We start from the raw sequence: 20,963 nt of genomic DNA, 5'->3' as shown, positions 1-20,963 counted from the left end.
AAATTAGCACACTAATTTTGCATTATTTATTAGATTTTAATATTAACAACCTTTATTGTATCTACTTTGGCTGGCATTTTCTTAAAATAGGGTACTCAGTAATATCCTTAAGTTTTGTAAACAAGTTTTTTGACATGAACTTGGGCATGTCTAATATAGGACTCCAGACTCCATGTTCTGTAGATGGTAGCATCAGATCCTGGTTTTGTGATAGTCTGGGGCCGGTTGCATGAAAAACCTGAACATGGTTTGCCAGAAGGGTCTTCTTAAAGTGCCCCTATTATGGACTATAAAGGGTTCATATTTTGGTTTTAGGAGTCCCCAACAACAAGTTTACATTCATGCAAGGTCAAAAAACACTTTTATTGTCTTATAATATGCATTTCTTTTTACATTATTTGCTCAGCGACTCCCAAACGGTTCGTTAAAACGAATCATTTGTCCAAACCACTCCTTTGCGTGACGCTAATCTGCGGTGATTGGTCCGATGACCTAGTCTTTTTTGATTGCTTTAACGTTCCTGCTTGCAGCGAACACGAAACGCCCATCACCTTTACTCTAGCCCACAACTCGGTGGTAAACAACAACAGCCAAACAGCCATAGTATATGCATCAACCCAACGCATAAACGTATTGGTAAAGCACTGCAGCTTGTACACCAACGTATTGTTCTATTCTTTATCAGAACTTATAAGTAATAACAAGGACAAACATTCACTATTCATCAACACATTTCTAGACAATAGCGAGTGAACAGATAAAGCTGTCGGCCGGTTAGCCAGAGACCTACAAGCTGCGTGGAGCGAACACAACACACACTTGATAAACACTTGAACTAAATACGTATTTTGCATGATACAGAGTAACGTTACATGAGAGCAACAAGTTTTAAAGGATTACTCCACTTTCAGAATAAAATTTCCTGATAATTTACTCACCCCCATGTCATCCAAGATGCTGCACACAACTACGTATTTTGAATGATCGCTAGAAAATACAACCATCAATTATTAATCACACTTTCAGGTAGAGGTTCAGAGGAGCAAGCCGGTCCAAAAAAAAACTGAACACTGATCCGTCTTTTAAGAGCAAGCCTTTGGTGAATTTCGCATTGTACTTAGGATACAGCGTCTTCTCGACATGATGTAAACCACATGGAAATTTTACTGTGTTTGTGGGTGGGCAAGTTGTTTGCGACGTAGAACGTGGGCGGACATTATGCAAATGTGTTACTTCGTGACGTATGGCCGTAACAAAAAAAGATTCAAATTTCTAATGACTCGTTTAGGCAATTGTAAACCGACTCTTTTTTGATAGGCAATAACTTTATGTATCGTGCACTGTCAGCTTCACAACTTTGTAGATAGTTTATGTTCACATACAGCTACATGACACACTGCATGAAAGGTTATATTTGAAAAGGCGTAATAGGAGCACTTTGAGCTAAACAACAACAATCAACAGGAGACCCCAACATAAATAGACGGCAGCGTTGACAAACAATTGTGTGAGAGGGATATGAGATATTCACAACTCTAGTTTAAATGACAATACAGTGTTATCTGTCATAACTTCTGGCAAGAAGTAGCACAGTCACTGGCTGAAGATGATTATCAAATGGAGTACAGTTTGAAAGTCTACATATTCGGCTGTTAGTATACACTGAGCCACTTCAAACAGCGCACCAGTAGCGCTTCATCTGACAAAAACACAATTATATCAAAATGCGCGGTTTTGAAAAGTGACCTCGTAAACACGGTCTTAAGTGAATAATAAAGTCTGTAAAGAGTTGGGAGAAAATCAGATTAAATCAGTGTGTCAAGTCCACATTACATTCATCAGGTTTTAAAGAGATAGCACTGCTGTAGTACAGTCATGGCCAAAAATATTGGCACCCTTGCAATTCTGTCAAAAAAAGCAACCCTTCTCTCAGAAAATTGTTGCATTTACAAATGTTTTGGTACTCTCCACAGGTGTTCTATGGGATTCAGATCTGGACTCATTGCAGGTCATTTCAGAACTCTCCAGCGCTTTGTTTGTAACCATTTCTGAGTGCTTTTTGAAGTGTGTTTCGGGTCATTTTCCTGCTGGAAAACCCATGACCTTTGGTGGAGACGCAGCTTTCTGACACTGGCCACTATGTTGCACCCCAAAATTCTTTGGTTATCATCAGATTTCATGATACCGTTCACACAGTCAAGGCATCCAGTGCCAGAATCAACAAACCAACCCCAAAACATCTTTGAACCTCCACCATGTTTGACTGTAAAGACTGTGTTCTTTTCTTTGAAGGCCTCATTTCGTTTTCTGTAAACAGTGCCATGATGTCCTTTACCAAAAAGTTCTACTTTTTCTGTCCACAGTACGTTCTCCCAGAAGAATTGTGGTTTTGTCACATAAGTTTTGGCAAACTCCAGTCTTGCTTTTTTATGCCTTTCTGTCCTCCTGGGTCTTCTACCATAGCGTCCCTTTTCATTCAGATGGCGACGGATAGTGTGAGCTGACACTGTTGTACCCTGTGTCTGCAGATCAGCTTGAATTTGTTTGTAAGTTAATCAAGGTTCTTTATCCACTGTTCAAACAATTCTTCATTGTAATTTTTCATTAATTTTGCTCTTCCGTTCATGTCCAGGAAGGTTACCTGCAGTGCAGTGGGCTGTAAACCTCTTGATGATATTGCGCACAGAAGACACAGGAACATTAAGATCTCTGGAGATGGACTTGTAGCCTTGAGATTGTCCATGTTTTTCCACAATTTTTTTCTCTCAAATCCACAGACAACTATTTACACTTCTTTCTTTTCTCCACACTCAATGTGACACACAACACGAGTCAACTTTTCTCCATTTTAAATGGTTGCAAGGGTGATTACTATATTTCCCACACCTGTTACTTGCCACAGGTGTGTCTAAATACAAATTACAGGAGCATCACTGCTTAAAAGCAATTATTTCTTACAATTTAACAAGGTGCCAATAATTTTGTCCAGTCTATGTTCTATGTGAAATGTTATCAAGCTTGACTTTTCTTCTGTTTTTTTTTTTTGCAGTGCGAACAAAAACAATAAGCATGAGAAAAACAAAAAATTTGCAACTGGAAAAATATTCTGAGAGAAGTGTTATATTTTCTGACAGAATTGCAAGGGTGCCAATATTTCTGGCCATGACTGTATGTCATTGATATAAATCACAGAACAAACGAAAAAGAAAAATCACTGGGCTGCTCTAGTCGCTGATTAACTTTTGTAACTTGAATAAAGATTAATCTACGTTAGTCAACATTTGAAGTGGATCAAAACCTTTCATCAAAGTAGTCCTAAAACCTAAAATCCTAATGTTAAATGGCTATAATTAATGGATAAAACTGAGGGAAAATGCATTTCATAGGGACATCAGTAGCAGTGTTGGTATTGATGCTTCTGGTCTTCATTAATAATAGGCTACTTAGTAACAATATGCGATTAAACACGTTTAAAATATAGCCTCTTTATGTTATTTCTACATTACTTTGGAGGTTTAATATGAAATTATGACAATATTAATATGCTAATGTGATTAGTCACGCTTAATTACAGAAAATGTGTGATTAATTAATCAATTCTATAATCTGGCCCTCAAATTAAGTTAATTAAATAGCCCTTGTCTAAACCATCACACTTTACCTAAGTGTTTACACTTAGCATTTTGTAATAGTTTGTTTGTAAATATTGGAAACATCTCAGTTTCGTATGTGACACTTGTTCCATGAAGGAGGAAACAGAGATGTTACGTCAGAATGACTGACAAATTGGAATCTTGCCTGAGAGCCTTATCATTTTCAAGTGTAATGAAAACATCATCATACAATCGCACATTCAGTTTTTCGCTAAAGAGCCGAGACAGTGTGTCCCTGCAATTCAAAAACTCAAAATTCATCCTGTGAAAACCATTTTCAAATTGCACATTGAGTTACTGAAACTGTATTTTGAAGGTAGGGTATGCAATTTCGGAAAGGCTAGCAAGCTAGCTTTAAAACCAAGATCCCACCTTCCATGCATAATCATTCTACAAAGCCACGCCTCCTCCAAAACATATGAATGAGCACAGGCAGACTAGAGGCTAATCAGCAACATGATGAGAAACAGCGTTGGTAGAGGATTAAATGCAACGCTGTCAGATCACCTCATGTCTCATTCACTGGTGAGAAATGACCTGTCTGAATGAATGGGGTGTGTAGAGGTATGCAAATACATATGTTGACAGACAGGTAGGACAGCCTATCGTAATGTTCGGACCAAATAATCTGATTGGTTGAACATTTTATGTTCCTAAGCCTTCCATAGACGATACAAATACATGTAAATACATTTAGACCACTTAACTTATTGATAGCTATCGGGATGTGAAGAGACTGTCAACCAGCATAACAAAAAATGTTTTTGAACCAAATCACCTACCCTGTCTTTATTACCTTTTACCTTAATCTCACAGGAACCTAAATTTTGGTGATATAAATTTCAAATTTGGAACATAACATAGTTAGACAAATGGTTTTGATTTTGTAGCAATAGTTTCCACAATATTTTGGAAAACATTTATTTTAAATAAAATATAAACAATGATTACAGTGCATTTTCTTTAGAGTGAACTTAAGCTTTTTTACACTGTCAACAATCTGCTGATTGTCATCTTTATAAAAAGACCAACCTTAGCTATATTTTATACATTATATATAAGCTTTTTTTTGCTGTCTTCTTGTCACCCATCATGGGACACTGATGGGATGATAGTGCAACACCAAAAGGTACCCTATTCAAGGAAAGTGTCAGCTAAGTAAACTGAACTTAATAGGAACTGCGAAGTGGCAATGAATGAGAAAGAAGAATGATAAAGTGACCTTAGCTGTCAGTTCACCTTCATGTTACATTGATGTTTCTTTTGAATTATTTTGCTCTTCAGACACTGCTGGAGCTCGGGGCATCACCCAACTATAAAGACAGTCGTGGTTTGACAGCACTGTATCACACGGCCATGGTGGGCGGGGACACAGACTGCTGTGAACTGCTCCTGAATGAGAATGCCTCTGTCTGCTGCCAGGATGAGAATGGCTGGCATGAGATCCACCAGGTTAACTTTGTATAACACACATACATTGATTGGTAACACTTTATTTTGATAGTCCACTTTAGACATTCTACTAACAGTAAGTAACTTTGCAACTGCATGTCAACTAGTCATTAGAGTATTAGTAGACTGTCTGCTTAATATCTTCTACCACTCTTCTAAACTATGCAAGTAAATGTCAACTTATTCTACTAAACCTAAACCTAACCTAGCAGTCTGCTCTGAGAGTTAGTAGACATGTAGTTGCAAATTAATGAGAATTAGTTGACATGTAGTTGCAAAGTTATTTATAGTTAGTAGAATGTCTAAAGTGGACTAAGTGTAACCCATTGATTAATTAAAGCTGTTTTATTGAAGTTAGAAGGATCAGGACATGCCAAGGTCCCAGTAGTATGACGTATTTGAGTAAATATACATCATTACTATACTTAAAAACTTAATACTTCATCGTTTACTCAATTACATTACAACTAAAACAAATACTCTAGGTTAAATACAGCTGAAGTTCTGTGAATGGCATCAATGTGCTCTGATTGATTACTAGAATATGAAAGTTTTGATGTTTATTAAGTTCACAATGCTTGTTGTAATGCTTGTTGCAATGCAATGTATAATTAGCCCTGACCCAACCCCTTTAAATATAATAGATAAATAACATAAACCATTAAAAAAAAAAAAAAAAACATTAACCAAACCACTGGCAGAACGTTCAGTAAAGCTCCTGCCAAATATATTAGACAAAATGATCTGTTTACATAAGCTGGACATAAAATTTAAAAGTTCATACAAGAAATGTCACCCTCTGGTGAGCAGAACTCTGAGCATGTTCGATCAAGGTGTAACACTCTGTTAATTATCTTTTTTTTTTTTTTTTTTTTTTTTGGTGCAAAATCAACTTTGATGTTTTTGTTTACTGAAACTCTATCTCTATTTTTGCATGTTCTATGTCTTTGAATTATGTGTGTGGGTTTCTTCTTAACTTTGGGGACAAATCTGTTGCCAGTATTGAGCTAAATCTAACAAAAACTCCATCTGGGCACATCCACTGTTTGTTGTGTAAGCCGTTTTCTGTTAGGCTTTTATCCCTATTAGTGAAGTAATAGTGTGTGTGCATGTATGTGTGTGTTTTCTCACAGGCTTGTCGGCATGGTCATGTCCAGCACCTTGAGCACTTGTTGTTTTATGGAGCAGATATGAGTGCTCAGAACGCCTCGGGAAACACGGCGCTGCACATCTGTGCTCTCTACAACCAGGTGTGTGATCAGCATTATAGTTACATATGCCGTTTGTTTATATGGTTAAAAGCTGCAGTCTGTATTATTATTATTTTTTTGTTAAAAATAATTCTAAATCAGTTTCTGAGCAAGTACATAACCACCCAGTGTTCAAAACTATTTCCTTACCTTGATCCGATTCACAGCAATAAGCTTGCAATAATGTTTTCTAATTTGAGTGGTACTGATTTAGTAGATAGTAGATTTTCGCGGGAAATACTAGCATGCTAGTAGGCAATATCGCATGTGAGGGTACTGCAGGTGGTGAATAATAATTTATAGCCTTTTCTAACTGCAGCTGGAATAAATAAATGTATTATTTTGGTGGCGGAATGTAATCCAGAAAGGATTATGTGTTAATGAAACACATGTAAGTGTCTGAAATTAGATTATATTCCAGTTTTAAATGTGCATCTGATTACAGATGTGGGATTACACAAGATATTTCAAAGACAACCAGTTCTAAGGAACATTAATTTGGTTTTTGGATTAAAAGAACAATTTCTTTATATGAAATTCGAATGGTATGACAGTTAGAGATTAGACTATATAGAAACTGAAATCTAAAGGTAACACCAATGCACATTCTATACATGTAGTCACACAAAGCTAATGTTGTTAACATTAACAGCTTGAGAGCAAAATATAACAATAATAATTTGCACGGTGTAACGTTCGGCCCTACTGGTCGAATTTACAGTTGTTAAAATGGGGTAAGATAATTCTGTGTGAGGAAAACATTTCAGCATTTTTCTTCATATAATGGACTGCTATGGTGCCCCAATTTTGAACATCCAAAATTCAGTTTAAATGCAGCTTCAAAGGGCTCTAAAAGAGTCTTATCTAGCGAAACAATCATTTATTTTCATTTAAAAAAAAAAAAAATTGATGTACTTTTTAATGCCAAACGCTGTTTTACCTTTTTTGTTAAGGGTATTTGATCTTTTTTGCATGTTCATGTTCCAAAGACTGGGTCGAAACTTCTGCAGCAATGTAGGATGATTTTGAAATGATTTTTGAAGTTGAGTTTTTAGACATACCCTAACTGTCTTGAGCCAGAGTACACAGAGTTCATGGAGAGAAAAGAAAGACAAGCGTTTGAGATTAAAAAGTATTTAAATTGTATGTTTTAAATAAAAATAACCAATCGTTTTGCTAGATAAGACCCTTCTTCCTAGGCTTTACAAGCGTATTTGGGGTATATATCATTATAATCATTATAATATATTGAGCAGGTTAAAACATGTGTCCTGTGTGACAGTGTCACAACAGTAATCACGGTTACACTTTATTTTGATAGTCCACTTTAGACATTCTACTAACTGTAAGTAACTTTGCAATTACATGTCAACTAATTCTCATTAATTTGCAACTGCATGACTACTAACTCTCAGAGCAGACTGTTAGGTTAGGTTTGGGGTTAGTAGAATAAGCTGACATTTACTTGCAAAGTTTAGAAGAGTGTTAGGAGATATTAAGCAGACAGTCTACTAATACCCTAATGACTAGTTGACATGCAGTTGCAAAGTTACTTACTGTTAGCAGAATGTCTGAAGTGGGCTATCAAAATAAAGTGTTACCGTAATCACCATTGCTAGCGTGATTTATTTATTTTTGCTGAGTTGGCCAGAACAAAAGTGGCAGACATGTTACTTACTTGTTCAGATGATAGTATCTGGTGAAAATTCCTTTTTGAGTCATACGTGTATCTACCCCAGTTCAGTGACTGACAGCCACACATAAACTCAAAAAATTAGACTGACCCGCACTGAGGAGCCATGCTCATGCACAACCCATGTAATAATTCCGCAAGCACCTACAAGTTTCAAATAGAGATGGTGACAAAGGCAAAACTGCAGTTTTAACTACTGAATTTGTTATGTGTTTCAGTAGGGCTTTTGTTGTATAGCTGTATGTCAGGAAGAATAATGCACAAACACAAATGCTCAGTTTATAACCTTGGAAGAGTGTTTATTTCCAAACCACAGAGAGGGAATTTCTGAATGTGACCATTCTAGCTAACAGGGAATGTTCCCATAACTTTCACTAACATTCTTTAAAAGTTATGTAAATGTTAGGACCAAACGTTCTTAAGATAATATTCATCAAGGTTACGCTTTATTTTGATAGTCCACTTTAGACATTCTATGCAACTACATATCAACTAATTCTCATTAATTTGCAACTACATGTCTACTAACTCTTAGAGCAGACTTAGGTTAGGTTTAGAGTTAGTAGAATAAGTCTACTAATACTCTAATGACTAGTTGACATGCAAAGTTACTTACTGTTAGTAGAATGTCTAAAGTGGACTATCAAAATAGTGTTGTATCAAAAGTTCAAGCACTCAACAGCCCGTAGTATAATTGTACTTAATGAATGTTCTTATAATGTCGAGAAAAACGTTTCTTAAAATAACATTTTCGGAATTTTCATGGAACATTCCTACAATTGTGACGAGTCGGCTGCCTCCCCCTAGTTATCAGCATCTCCCTGTCCCTTAATCGCCACCATTCACCAGGAGTGGGTGTGCAAGAGAGGAGGGGCAGTGAAACAGCCAGTTCTGGCGGCGCGTGATGAGGCACACCGCGGACCTGAAAGGGGAGTGCGTGCAGCCGCCGAACTCTGCCCCTTACCTGGACCCTTCCCTTTCGAACACTACCCCTCCTTCATGGAACCCCCAGCACGACGAGGACACCAGATCCCCTCTTTATTTTGGACACTTTTATTCTCCCTTTTTGGACGCTGTTGTTTATTTTATGTTTAATAAAAGCGTCTCCGAGGCCTGACATCATGCCAACTGTGTCTGTCGTTTGCTCTTCCCGCCACACAATGTAATTTGTACTTGATGAATGTTAAAAAGAAACGTTCTTAGATTAACATTCTTAGAATGTCTTTGTGATGTTGTTATTATTATTTCCAAAATTATTTTGGAATGTTCGTATACAATGTTGTGAGAAATACAGAGTTCTGGCATGAAACTCTAGATGGTGCAGTCTGATAGGTCTAGCTAAATCTGACCTGGTGATGTCATTGTCATATGGCATCTGATTGGTTATCTCGTCTATCGGTAGCCAATGAGCTTACTGCTCAATATTCAAATACATTTTGTTTTTTTTGTTTTTTTTGCTGTAGTAGTTCAGAAACGCTCCACCTTCCCCAGCTCCACCTGTATAGATCTGCTAAGGGGTGATTCATGTATGCTATATAGGGTTATTCATATGTGTTATATGTGCAGCAGCAGTATTGGCAGTAGCAATTCTCGGTACTTGCTCTGCTGCAGCAGCAGCGTAGCAGATTTATTCTGCCAAGACCAAATACATTAACATTTTTATATACATTACCATGCCAATCGCTCCAAAGGTTTGTCATGACATAACAATTTTAATGAAATATCCTTAGAGTGTTATTTGTCAAAGTCCAAGTCAAATTTTTTGTATAGCGCTTTCCACAGTATACACGGTTTCAAAGCAGGTTTACAGAAAATCATGATGTTATATTGTTTATATTATCTTAAAATCTTCATGCCTTAATCACATTTATCAGACACCCAGCTAACAGGGAGTGTTCTTAGAACATTAGCTAATATTCTGGTAAGGTTCACTTACCAGAGTTATGAACGAACATTCTTCAGATAATGTTAATCGTGAATGTTTAAAAACATTCGTTTTCATAACTTAATGGGAATGTTAGGGAATGGGAATGAATAATTTTTTTAGCTGGGATATAATGATTATACAATAATTTTACTGTCCTTTTGTATTAATTTTATGCATCCTTGAACAAAAAAAAAAAAAAAACACCTGTTGAAATGTAGCATAAGTATGGCAGAATCAACCCAATCATGGCAATTCATACATATTTTAAAATGTGGCAAATTTTCATTCATATTCATAATTTTCACTCAATTCATACAAATGAGTGTCAAGGCTTGGCATGTATAAATCCACAACACTTTAGAATCCACAATCAATATCTTTTAATAATCCAAAGATTCAGGAGGGTCAGGGCTAAACCAGCTCAAAGAAAACTCAAAGAAATCAGGGCTGGCTAGAACCAAGAAAGAAGATAGGCTGACAGGGCTAGGCAGAGAAGAAAATAAATGGTCAAAAGGAGAATGTAAATATTTAGAATCCAGCTGCAGAGGCACGGATGTGGACTGTGCCTTCCTCCATCAGTGTAGGAGGCAAGGATGTGGATGGTGCCTGCCCTCATCCTCCACAAGAGTCCCCACTGGGATGAGCGTTGTAGCCAGTTTACACACCTGGTCAGACTCCTTATTGGGCTTGGGCTCTGGGGCAATAATCCTCTATTGCCTATTGCTATGTCCTCTAGCGCTTTGGTCACAGCGGGCTCAGGCTTTAGCTCCGTTTTGCCGGGTGAAGTCTGGTTGAGCTCTGGTTTGGGAGTGGGGCTGGTGAATTCTTCCTCCACTTGGTGAATGCCAAGGAGAAGATAAGCTGGATTGACCATGAGCACAAACACACAACCCCCCCCCCCCCAAAAAAAGCCGCTATACTTTGGTTTTTGTAAAAGCTTCTGTCACGGCTTGGCATATATAAATCGACATGCAGGCACAACTTATTGAAGACCAGTTCAATATCTTTTAATAATCCAAATGACAGGATAGCATTACACATACACATAAACTGACGAGATCGGACGACCAACAGAGACAAGAGGGGAGTACAAGTACACAGAAGGTAATGACATAACTGATCAAGGGCAGGTGAAACAAATCAAATCAAGACACATGAGTAGAAAACTAGGTCATAGAAGACACAGGCACAACAAAACCATGACAAATAAGGTCATACGAATTGTGACAAAACATGTATTTTACGAGGTGGCAAATTTACGTTATTACTGTGTGTGTGTGTGAGTAGAGAGAGAGAGAGAGAGATTACTTTTGTGACAATACATGACGCATAATCTCCTGTACGCATAGCAGTGCTGCACTTATAAACTGCTTTATTGGGCAATATGCAGTCTGTTCCTAATTGATGATTCATATAAAAATTATGAAAGTAATAAAAAATATCCATTCAGATTCATACATATACAGAAATTATTGAAATAAATACTTATTATGTTGTTTGCATCATTCTGAAAACAAAGTGGAATATACTTGTCTACCTGAGAAAATCCTGTTCACGTGTCTCAAACTGAAATCTGATTCTTCTGGTCAAACATATCAGCATTCTCAAAAGCTGGAGAGTCACAATGTTAAGCGTTTTATTGCCTTTTTTCTTTAGAGATTGACAGTGTCTTTCTGGCTCCTGTAGGAGAAGTGTGCTCACGTGCTGCTGGTCAGAGGAGCTGACAAGGAACTGAAGAACTGCAATAATCAGAGTCCATTTCAGGTAATGTCCTGCTATCAATGACACTCATCACATTAACCCCAGGTTTCACAGACAAGGCTTAAATTCCAGACTAAAATGCATGTCTGGGCTGTTTCAGCTGAAAGAAACTTGCACTGACTGATCTTAAAATATATTGGTACTGTTGATTTTTCTCAAGATGCACACCAGTAATGTTTTTTTTCTAAGGCACGTTTATAAAAGATACTTAAGTGTCCTAACTGGACTGTGACCTAATCCAGGCTTAACTTTAAACCCTATCTGTGAAACCAGACCTAAGATTGTTAGCCTAGGTTTATAAAATATTGATTAGTATGCTTATATTAATATTGTGCCAACATTATTTAATATTCACTTAATATTTAATATTCACTTACTGTTTGAAATGTACACTTAATAATTATAAACACTATGTTTATTTCAGTAGGTTACACATTTGGCCATAGACTGAGTTTTAGAAATACTAATTAGTGACTGTGTTTTGGTCAAGCGCTTTACACCCTGTAATGGTCTTTAATAACCAGTCTTTTATAACAGAGCAACTTTTTTATTATTATTAAATATATACGTGTAGGTGTGTGTGTGTGCGTGTGTGTGTGTGTGTGCACCTGATATTTATTACGTTATGGGGACCAAATGTCCCCACAAGGATAGTAATACCCGTAAATTTTGACCTTGTGGGGACATTTTTAGGTCCCCATGAAGAAACAGGCTTATAAGTCATGCAGAATGAGTTTTTGTTTTTTTGGGGGGTTTTTTTGAGAACGTAAAAGTGTGCACAGTCTCCTGTGAGGGCTAGGTTTAGTTGTAAGGTAGGTGTAGGGCGATAGAAAATACAGTTTGTACAGTATAAAAAACATTACGTCTATAGAATGTCCCCATAAAACATGGAAACACAACATGTGTGTGTTTATGTGTGTAAATGTGCGTAAGCATGTTCTACACATTGATATGTTGACATAGATCAGAGATTGGAGATCAAGAAGTCAAGTCTGAGAATTTCAGATTGTGTGTGTGTGTGGCAGAGAGAGACAGTGTCTGTCTGTTTGTGTGTGTGTGTACTTGTTTTTGCTACATAGTGGGGACCAAATGTCCCCACAATGATAGTAAAACCTGAAATTTTTGACATTGTGGGGACCGGCCTGCGGTCCCCACAATGTTAAAAAATGATTAAAAATAGTAAATGATGTTTATCTGAAAGTGTAACGATGCAAACATGTTTTCTGTGAGGGCTAGGTTTAGGGTTAGGGTTGGGTTAGGGGATAGACAATATCGTTTGGTCAGTACAAAATCTATAGAAGTCTATGGAAAGTCCCCACAATTCACAAAAACAAACGTGTGTGTGTGTGTGTGTGTGTGTGTGTGTGTTCCAGTAGTTTGTGGATGAACTGTGATTAAAGGCTACAGATGGTGAGGTACAAATCTCCTGTCAGAAGTCCTCATAGGATTACGGCTCAAGCACGCATGTGCCGAGTCACTCAAACAAGCACATTAGGCAATTCAAAAGAAGAAACTGAGCAGAATGAAAATAATCACAGTAAGGAAATGATTCAGTGTGTTAAACCCTCACAGATTTTACGTTTACTCCATTCACCACCTCAGATGCCTTTCTAGTGTAGTGTAGTATATTCTACTCTATACATGCATGCATTACATTTAGGCGAATTCAGCTTATGGGCATTATGCTTCTTAGTATAAAAATATTCTTGTGATGTATTGTTTTTGTTCTAACAGGTGAAGCATGTCATTTCTGTGCCACTAGCAGTACTAAACAGACTTGCAGTTTGATTGATTAAGCATCCTGACTGGACATTACATGGGGGCAGTGATGGCCTAACGGTTAGGCCACTGAAGTGCCCTTGAGCAAGGCACCGAACCCCCAATTGCTCCCCGGGTGCTGGATAATGGCTGCCCACAGTGTTGTTCACAGTGTGTGTGTGTGTGTGCGTGTGTGTTCACTTCTCACTGCTCTGTGTGTGCACTCATGATGGGTTAAATGCAGAGGACTAATTTCGAGTATGGGTCACCATACTTGACAATATGTCGTCACTTTAAAACATTGTCTCAAACAGGCGTGACTTTAGGACAGGATCACCTGTTTGTGTTTCTGATGCTGATAGAGGCTCAGAAATCACACACTTCAGCTCAACACAAAACTCAGTAATGCTTAATACAGTGCATCATTTAATCTTACCTATATCTGACTTGGACAACTTATTACAAGAAGTAAATAAAGCTAGTTGTGTTTTTAGTAACAAGGAATCTGCATCTTACATCTGAAAGAGATGCTGTTGTGATACAGTGATCTTAATATTTAGCATAGATTGTGTTTTTCAGTATTATCTGACCCAGTGTGGCGAAGAGTACAGGGATCTGTAAGGACCTTTTGTATTGTATATGTTAATTTTTGATACTTTTGTGCAGGTTTGATTAGTTCATTCGAGGCAAAGATGCCTAGACATTAGATGTGTGATCAATATATCAACATCAAAATATTATGTACCTATTTTACACAAAAGTTGCTCATGAGATCACTACAGATATATCAGTCCTAAAATGTGAACACAAATTAAACAAATTGTACAATAAAATATAATCTAAAATAATTTTGTATAATCCCATTGTTTGAAAAAAAAAAAACACATTTATACAGAAAAAATATAAATAAATTAATAATAATAATAATAATAATAATAGTAATAATAATAAGTTGTTAAAACAAATGTATTTGACAGCTCAGTGGCCTATTTTGTATAACCTATTAATAATACCTATTAATAATAAAACCTATTCTTAATAATTTATATTTAAAAATATATATTGATTTTTCACAAATTGCATTTTTGCTTTTTGCATTTTTACACACACATAGTATTGTTAATCAATTGATTGATGCATCAGTCCATGATGTACTGTTGACGAGAGTTTACAGTGCTTGGAATGAAACTGGCTCAGATGCTGTAACTTTATAAAATTATCGAGTACAAATGTGAATCAGAGTCTCTTTGTGTGTTGCAGGTGGCCATAATCTCTGGAAATTTCGAGTTGGCAGAGCTGATTAAGAACCACAGAGAAAGTGACATAGGTAAGAGCCACAAATACAGTGATTGCATCTGATTTAACAACCCTGTATCAAAAACCTCCATCAGAGCTCTATAGACAGCAGTGTGTGCCTGCATATAGGGCATGTCTTAATGTGAAAGAAATGACGGGACTAATCCCAGGAACTACAGGATTAAGACAGATGACGAGCCAAAGCTGCACTTAAGATATTCTCCTCTGCAATTGCGCTGTTGTTTTCTAAATGGATGATGTTGAACACAAACATGTTGCAGCACATTCTCACCTAAACATATACAACAAAACATTCAGAGTGGTATTTTGTTTTCGTTCTGTATCCACCCACTACTGTTTTTTTTGTTTGTTTGTTTGTTTTTTCGCCACATTTGTAATATCAGCAGTCTGTCAGGCTGGACTCTGTCAAAAGAGGGCAGACCTTTTCCAAAAGAGAGAAAAAAAAACAACCAGCACTCCCCTATATGCTGACTTGACCTAAAGAGCATTGTGTTTATAAGAGCAAAAAATGTGGAGTGAGCTGGATTATACCAGAACCAGGCAACCGTTCACATAAATAAATCAATCAAAAGGAACAGAAATAAATATCTGAGGAGGCATAATCCGTGATTGTTTCCCGGAGCAGCCCACAGCTGTCCTGCAGACTAAATGAAAAAAGCCGCAAGTCGCAACAGCAGTGAGGGATTATGAACTCATCATCTTCCAGCGAGCGCAGCGGCGTCCACTGCTACCTCCATCAGCTCCAGTAGCCGCTCTCCTCTCCGGACTCTCTTCCTCCTCTCATGATCTGTGATGGGATTTTGTAGTGACTGGAAACATTTTGGTCATGGGTTCTGCCTGCTGCACAGCAGAGAGAGGTGTGTTGATTTATGCTGATTTCATCTCTAGCTGGAGTTTCTTCAGCTCTTTGTGTGCGTTCAGTTGTTGTTTTGAATTGTTGGTTTTGCTGTAAGAGCATGATCTTCAGTTTACTGGGAAGGTTAAAAATCTTGATTTGATTTTTGTTAGTTACATTGAGTGCACTCCTTTTCCCATAGTTTCACAGCAACATGCACTATCCAGAAAGCAAAGGGCAAATAAAAGCAACTAACATTTCGCAGAAAGATGATTTCAGTAAATTTGATTTTAATAAAGGCCTGGCCCTTGGCATCAAAATTTGTTTAATGATCATATGCAAATCCATAAACAGCATCTTTGATGCAAACAAGGCTGTGAACACTGAAATGCATGCAACTTGTAGGCATATTGCAATATGAAATCATTTCACCCATGTCTTGCGCAGGTGGCAGTTTTGTGTCGTTTTGGTTGTTTATTATTATGCCCAAGTATCAGACATTTAATTAATTTTTGAAGACACACTAATGCTGTTTGATATTGTGAACTGAAATGTATAGCTATGTGTAAGAGCAGATGGTGTATGTTTATATAATGTCAGACATGAAAACACACGTGATGCTCTGTAGCGTCAGAAACACGCCAGCTTCCCTTTGACCTTGTGAAATGTGATTTAGACACAACTCACTTCTGCTTTCTCACAACTTGCACTTTTACTATTGCTTTTAAAATTTTGGAATCTTAGTTTCTCAGAGTCTTTAAAATAAAGGTAAAGAATACTGATCTTCCCAAAGATTGCCTGGTAAATAGTGCAGTTGCTGATTCATCATATTTTTCTGGAAAGATTGAGACACTTGTGTCTGTTCGAAGTGTCTGTGCATCTGTGGAACGACTCAACTCTTCTCTTATGTAATATTAAGATGTTTTACTTCATGTCACAAACTCTGTTGACTGTAGTTCAGGCATGCCTTCAGTCATTGTAAGCTTGGCCAGAGGATTTTCACCAGATTTTCATTGATCCCAGTTCTGATCCTGTGTTCTTGAGAAAACACTGATTGCTCCAAGCATTACGTAACTCACAGATTTCCCTCAAAATCCTGCTGTCTGTTCCACCGTGTGAAAGGATTTAAACGCACAAGGTTCTGGTTATATACGGAGATCCTCCTCATATTAACCTGAAATCTGATACAGTTTCTTTTTCTCTCTCTTTGCACTTTTATTTATTTATTTATTTATTTATTTATTTATTTTTTGTCTTTTGCTCTCTTCTCGATTTCTCTGCAAGTTTGCTAGTAGCTGCAGTTGTTTGGTTAATTCTAGTGAGTACTAATGACAGTTGTGCTTTATGGTCAGTTGAAACCATGCTTTATTTATTTGTTTCCTGGTTCGCTATTGGCATTTATCAAACAAGACAAGTCAAATGCTTTTGATACTTTCAGAAAGAAGCAAAGACTGTTAATAGTTTGTTGTGTTTGGTTTCCCAAGGACTTGAATCCAGTAAAGGACATTGGTTCTGTTTATGGTCGATATAAAACAAATGGTAATATTTTACAGTATTTATTTTGTCAGTCAATAAGATCTTTATACAGCAGCAGTTGTTAATTGATAAGATACTAATGAATTTCTTACCATTAATAACTGTTAATGCATTAGTTAATGTGCACTAACAATGGACAACACATATTTAATTACAACATTAATCTTGGTTTAAATTAATTTATACTTTTACTTTTCATAACAATGTGCATGCTATTTGTTAACATTACCCTATGCATTAGTTATCACTAACTAACAATCAAAGGCAATACTTATTCACTATAAACATCATTTTATTACAATTGCTTAAATTCTTTAAAGTGTTTTTGTGAATCTCACTGTAAAGTGAACATCATTTGAACATCAGTTAAAGTGTTCCTAATGTTTGTGAGCTCAGAAAGATTTATCTTAAATGGGGTATTTATTTTGCACTTTTGTGAACCTTAAGGACATATGTATAAGCTGAACATATTTACCTTTATCTCTGAACATTTTAAACAAATAAACTTGAAACATACAAACATATTGCTTGCATTAGTACCAAATATGTGCAAGTTAACTTTAACAAATATTAAGTAATGCTGTATAGAGATGTTGTTCATTGTTATTGTTCATTGTCATTGCAAAAATACAACCTTGTTGTTGTTACCATATTATCTAAGTATCTAAGCAAAAAAAGCTTTAAAATTGTAAGTTGCTCTTGATGTGTGAATACATAAAGACAAAAAAAAAAAAAAAAAGTATACCCAAAAAGTCTACTAGTGTCAGCTAGTTTTTAATGGGTGCTATTATGTTTTTTCACTTTTTGAATTTTAGTCAGTGTGTGGTGTGTATCTTGGGGCATAAAAAAAGATCTACAAAGTTATAAATCTCAAAGTCCACTCCAAAAATCTCTTTCCAAGAACTACAACGAACGGCTCCGTTGGACTACAGCATTTGTTTTCTGCATGCAGTGATGTCACAACACAGTCCATTATCATTAAATTAAATCCTGTCTATGGAAATTCAAATTGTTGGGGGTGGGTAGGGATGAGGTGGGGAATTAGCCTAACTTTAGCGATGCAGCCTGGAGAGTCGCTTCAACGAGCCGCAACGCGGCTGGTATAAACACAAGCATTGACTAGAGTGGCCGCTTCAGATCGGTAACGTGCCCCAGACGTGTGTAGTACAGGTGGTCGAAACACATGCCAAAGCCGCTATCTACTCCGGTTGCCACATCAGAGCCGTAACACGCCGCAGACGTGTGCAGTGTGTGGTAAGAGATTTATTCATCATACAGTGTAGATAGCTTCACTTATAACGTGTTTTTTAAAATGCATAAATTTGCACTAGACTAGGCTAGGCTGATCAGTGATGATGATTTTTGATAATGTTAGGCTGCTTTTAGCCTTATGCTGGAGCTGGTTTCGGGCACTGAAACTAAGTATGTAAATAATTAAATTAGCACAATAATATCATGTATCTGTGATCTGGCAGACTGAGGATGGGATTCAGTACTACTATAGCGTATTATTTACTCACCCTCCATGCATCCAAGGTGTATACAGCCACTTTTCCACTATTGGGCCGTACCATTCTCTTTGCTTAACCGTTCCGTTCTGTGCCGATCCGGGCCAGTCAGCACGGATACGGTTTCATTTTCCACTGTGGTGCTGATAACGGAACTCTTTGGAATGTAAATACAAATGCGTCAGTCGTTGCCTTGGTAACGTAATTGTAATGTAAACAGCGATATGGACGATGATCAGATATTTGTTTTTTAATCTGATATTTACTTTGTTAACAGAAAAAAGGACACAGCTCTTGGCACAAAAAATAAAATAAACAGAAGGCGACAACAGGTATAACGTTAACCACATTTATTGACAGTATTAATGCATGAGCTATGAAGGCAGCGTAGCTGTTTACTTGTCAGTTTGATCAAATAGCACGTCCTCTTAGCACACACACTGTATCAGCACGGTTTAGCATGGTTGTCTAACCTTGCCGAGAATTCCAGGCCGAGAATGGTTTGCGATTGTGCCGTGCCGTACCAGGCTCAGGTGGAAACACAACTGAAACTGTACATGACAGTTCTAAGAACCGTTTAGCCCGATAGTGGAGAAGCGGCTTATGACTTCCTTCTAATAAATAAATTAGTCTAATAAAGTGCATCCATCCATAATAAAAAGTGGCTCACACGGCTCCCGGGGGTCTCCTGTAGGGAATCAATGCGTTTTTGTAAGAAAAATATCCATATTTAAAACGTAAGATTCACTATTAATCTAGCCTGTGTTAACTGCTTTGACAAGAGGCGTGGCAATCCCAACGCACTAATCATAACACATTTCCTTTTTTCGGAAAGCTGGCCTTCATTAAACCCGGAACTAATCGAGCTATTTGTGCCAGGCTGGGAGAAAGGTATTGTAATAATGTAAATTATGTGCAAAATAATGCGTTTTTCGAACCACCAAGCATGAGAGCATGTTCTAGTACATCCCCAAAATAAAATCAAGACTTTGAAAAAGATCATAATAGGACCCCTTTAATAATAGATGTGATGGGTCATATTGACATATATAATGTTGATGTTAGTTTCTTTCAATCAGATTGTGTGGCTCTTTTTTTTTTTCTTTTAGTGTTTTTAGGTTTCTTAAGTGCTATAGCTTTAGAGGATTTTTTTTATTATTTGGTCAGATGCTGGTTAATATACGTTTAGTATATCAGTTCAGATGAAGAGAGGTCTCAGATAAAAGAGTCCTGTGTCTGGTCATTATGCAGTTTGGCAGTAGAGATCTATGTTTATGTTTATTTACAAGTAAATTAACAGGTATTACTGTAAGTGAGAATAGAGACAATACTACCATTAGCCTATTAGAAAACCATAGGATGTTGGAGAGTTAAAGGAAGATCTGAATATTTATGAAGGGGCATCATCAGCTAAACTTAAATGGCACAAAAGAAAAAAAACTCCCAGAAAATATCAAGGGAAGATTTGATATGGGATATCAAATGAAGAATAGGGAGGGATTAGAGAATGTGCTTGTAAAGTTTTTTAAATGGAAACAGTTGATTTTCCAACTGTCATCTTGCATAAATATGGCTATCCTTTTCAAGAGAGTGGGAAAATCACAGAGGAACTAGCATGTAAGGTTGTCTTCAAGTTAAAGCACTTTATCCATGACAATGCATCTTTTTTTTATTATTATTGAATGTCAGCATTTGATTTAGTTGTAGTTTGTGGTTTATAGGTCATTTTAATCAAGCATCTTTTATCTAAAATACATACATTTTTCAAATAAATGAATTTAAAAGTGGTTTTATTAAATTCTGTATATACGGCAGCAAAGATATAATTATGATACATGCCAAAATGAAGTAGAATGAATAAATTTAGTAAGATTTAAAAAGAAGAGATTAATGATATGAATATGCCAGTTAAAGCCTTATTAATGATTAAATGACTTGTGTATTTTGTTATGTTTCTTCATTTGTTATGTGAAGGGAAGTTTTGTTTGTTTGTTTTTTGGTTTAATGTTTTCTTCTTGTTTCCTAAGTAAATGCAAATTTTGAGGAAAATGTATTTGTAAAGATTTGTATGAATTATTAGTTAATCAAAGTCAAAGACTGTGTCTTTCTAGTAGCTGCATGTTAGTGGCTCAAGCCTCTGATACTAGTTTTAAAATGATGTTTTTCAATTAGTAAAATATGTTTGAGATGTTTTTAAAGAAGTTGCATAAGAAAGTACTACGTAACTAAGTGTTTTCAAGACAAAAAAATAACAACCTCTGCTGGGTCAGTCT

The 20,963-nt window shown here is 36.7% G+C and overlaps 1 protein-coding gene across 1 annotated transcript in view; it reads left to right on the top strand.

Moving 5' to 3' along the window:
* shank2a (SH3 and multiple ankyrin repeat domains 2a) overlaps positions 1-20,963 on the top strand; it is a 72,550-nt gene that overhangs the window by 30,683 nt on the left and 20,904 nt on the right. Inside the window, exons 7-10 of the mRNA XM_051134828.1 lie at positions 4,938-5,105; positions 6,239-6,355; positions 11,662-11,739; positions 14,755-14,821. Coding sequence (XP_050990785.1) covers positions 4,938-5,105; positions 6,239-6,355; positions 11,662-11,739; positions 14,755-14,821 — 430 coding nt within the window. The remainder of the gene's footprint in view (positions 1-4,937; positions 5,106-6,238; positions 6,356-11,661; positions 11,740-14,754; positions 14,822-20,963) is intronic.

Source organism: Labeo rohita, chromosome 18, assembly GCF_022985175.1.
Source record: "Labeo rohita strain BAU-BD-2019 chromosome 18, IGBB_LRoh.1.0, whole genome shotgun sequence".
NCBI classification, from domain to species: domain Eukaryota; kingdom Metazoa; phylum Chordata; class Actinopteri; order Cypriniformes; family Cyprinidae; genus Labeo; species Labeo rohita.
This window is presented reverse-complemented; position numbering and strand designations above follow the sequence as displayed.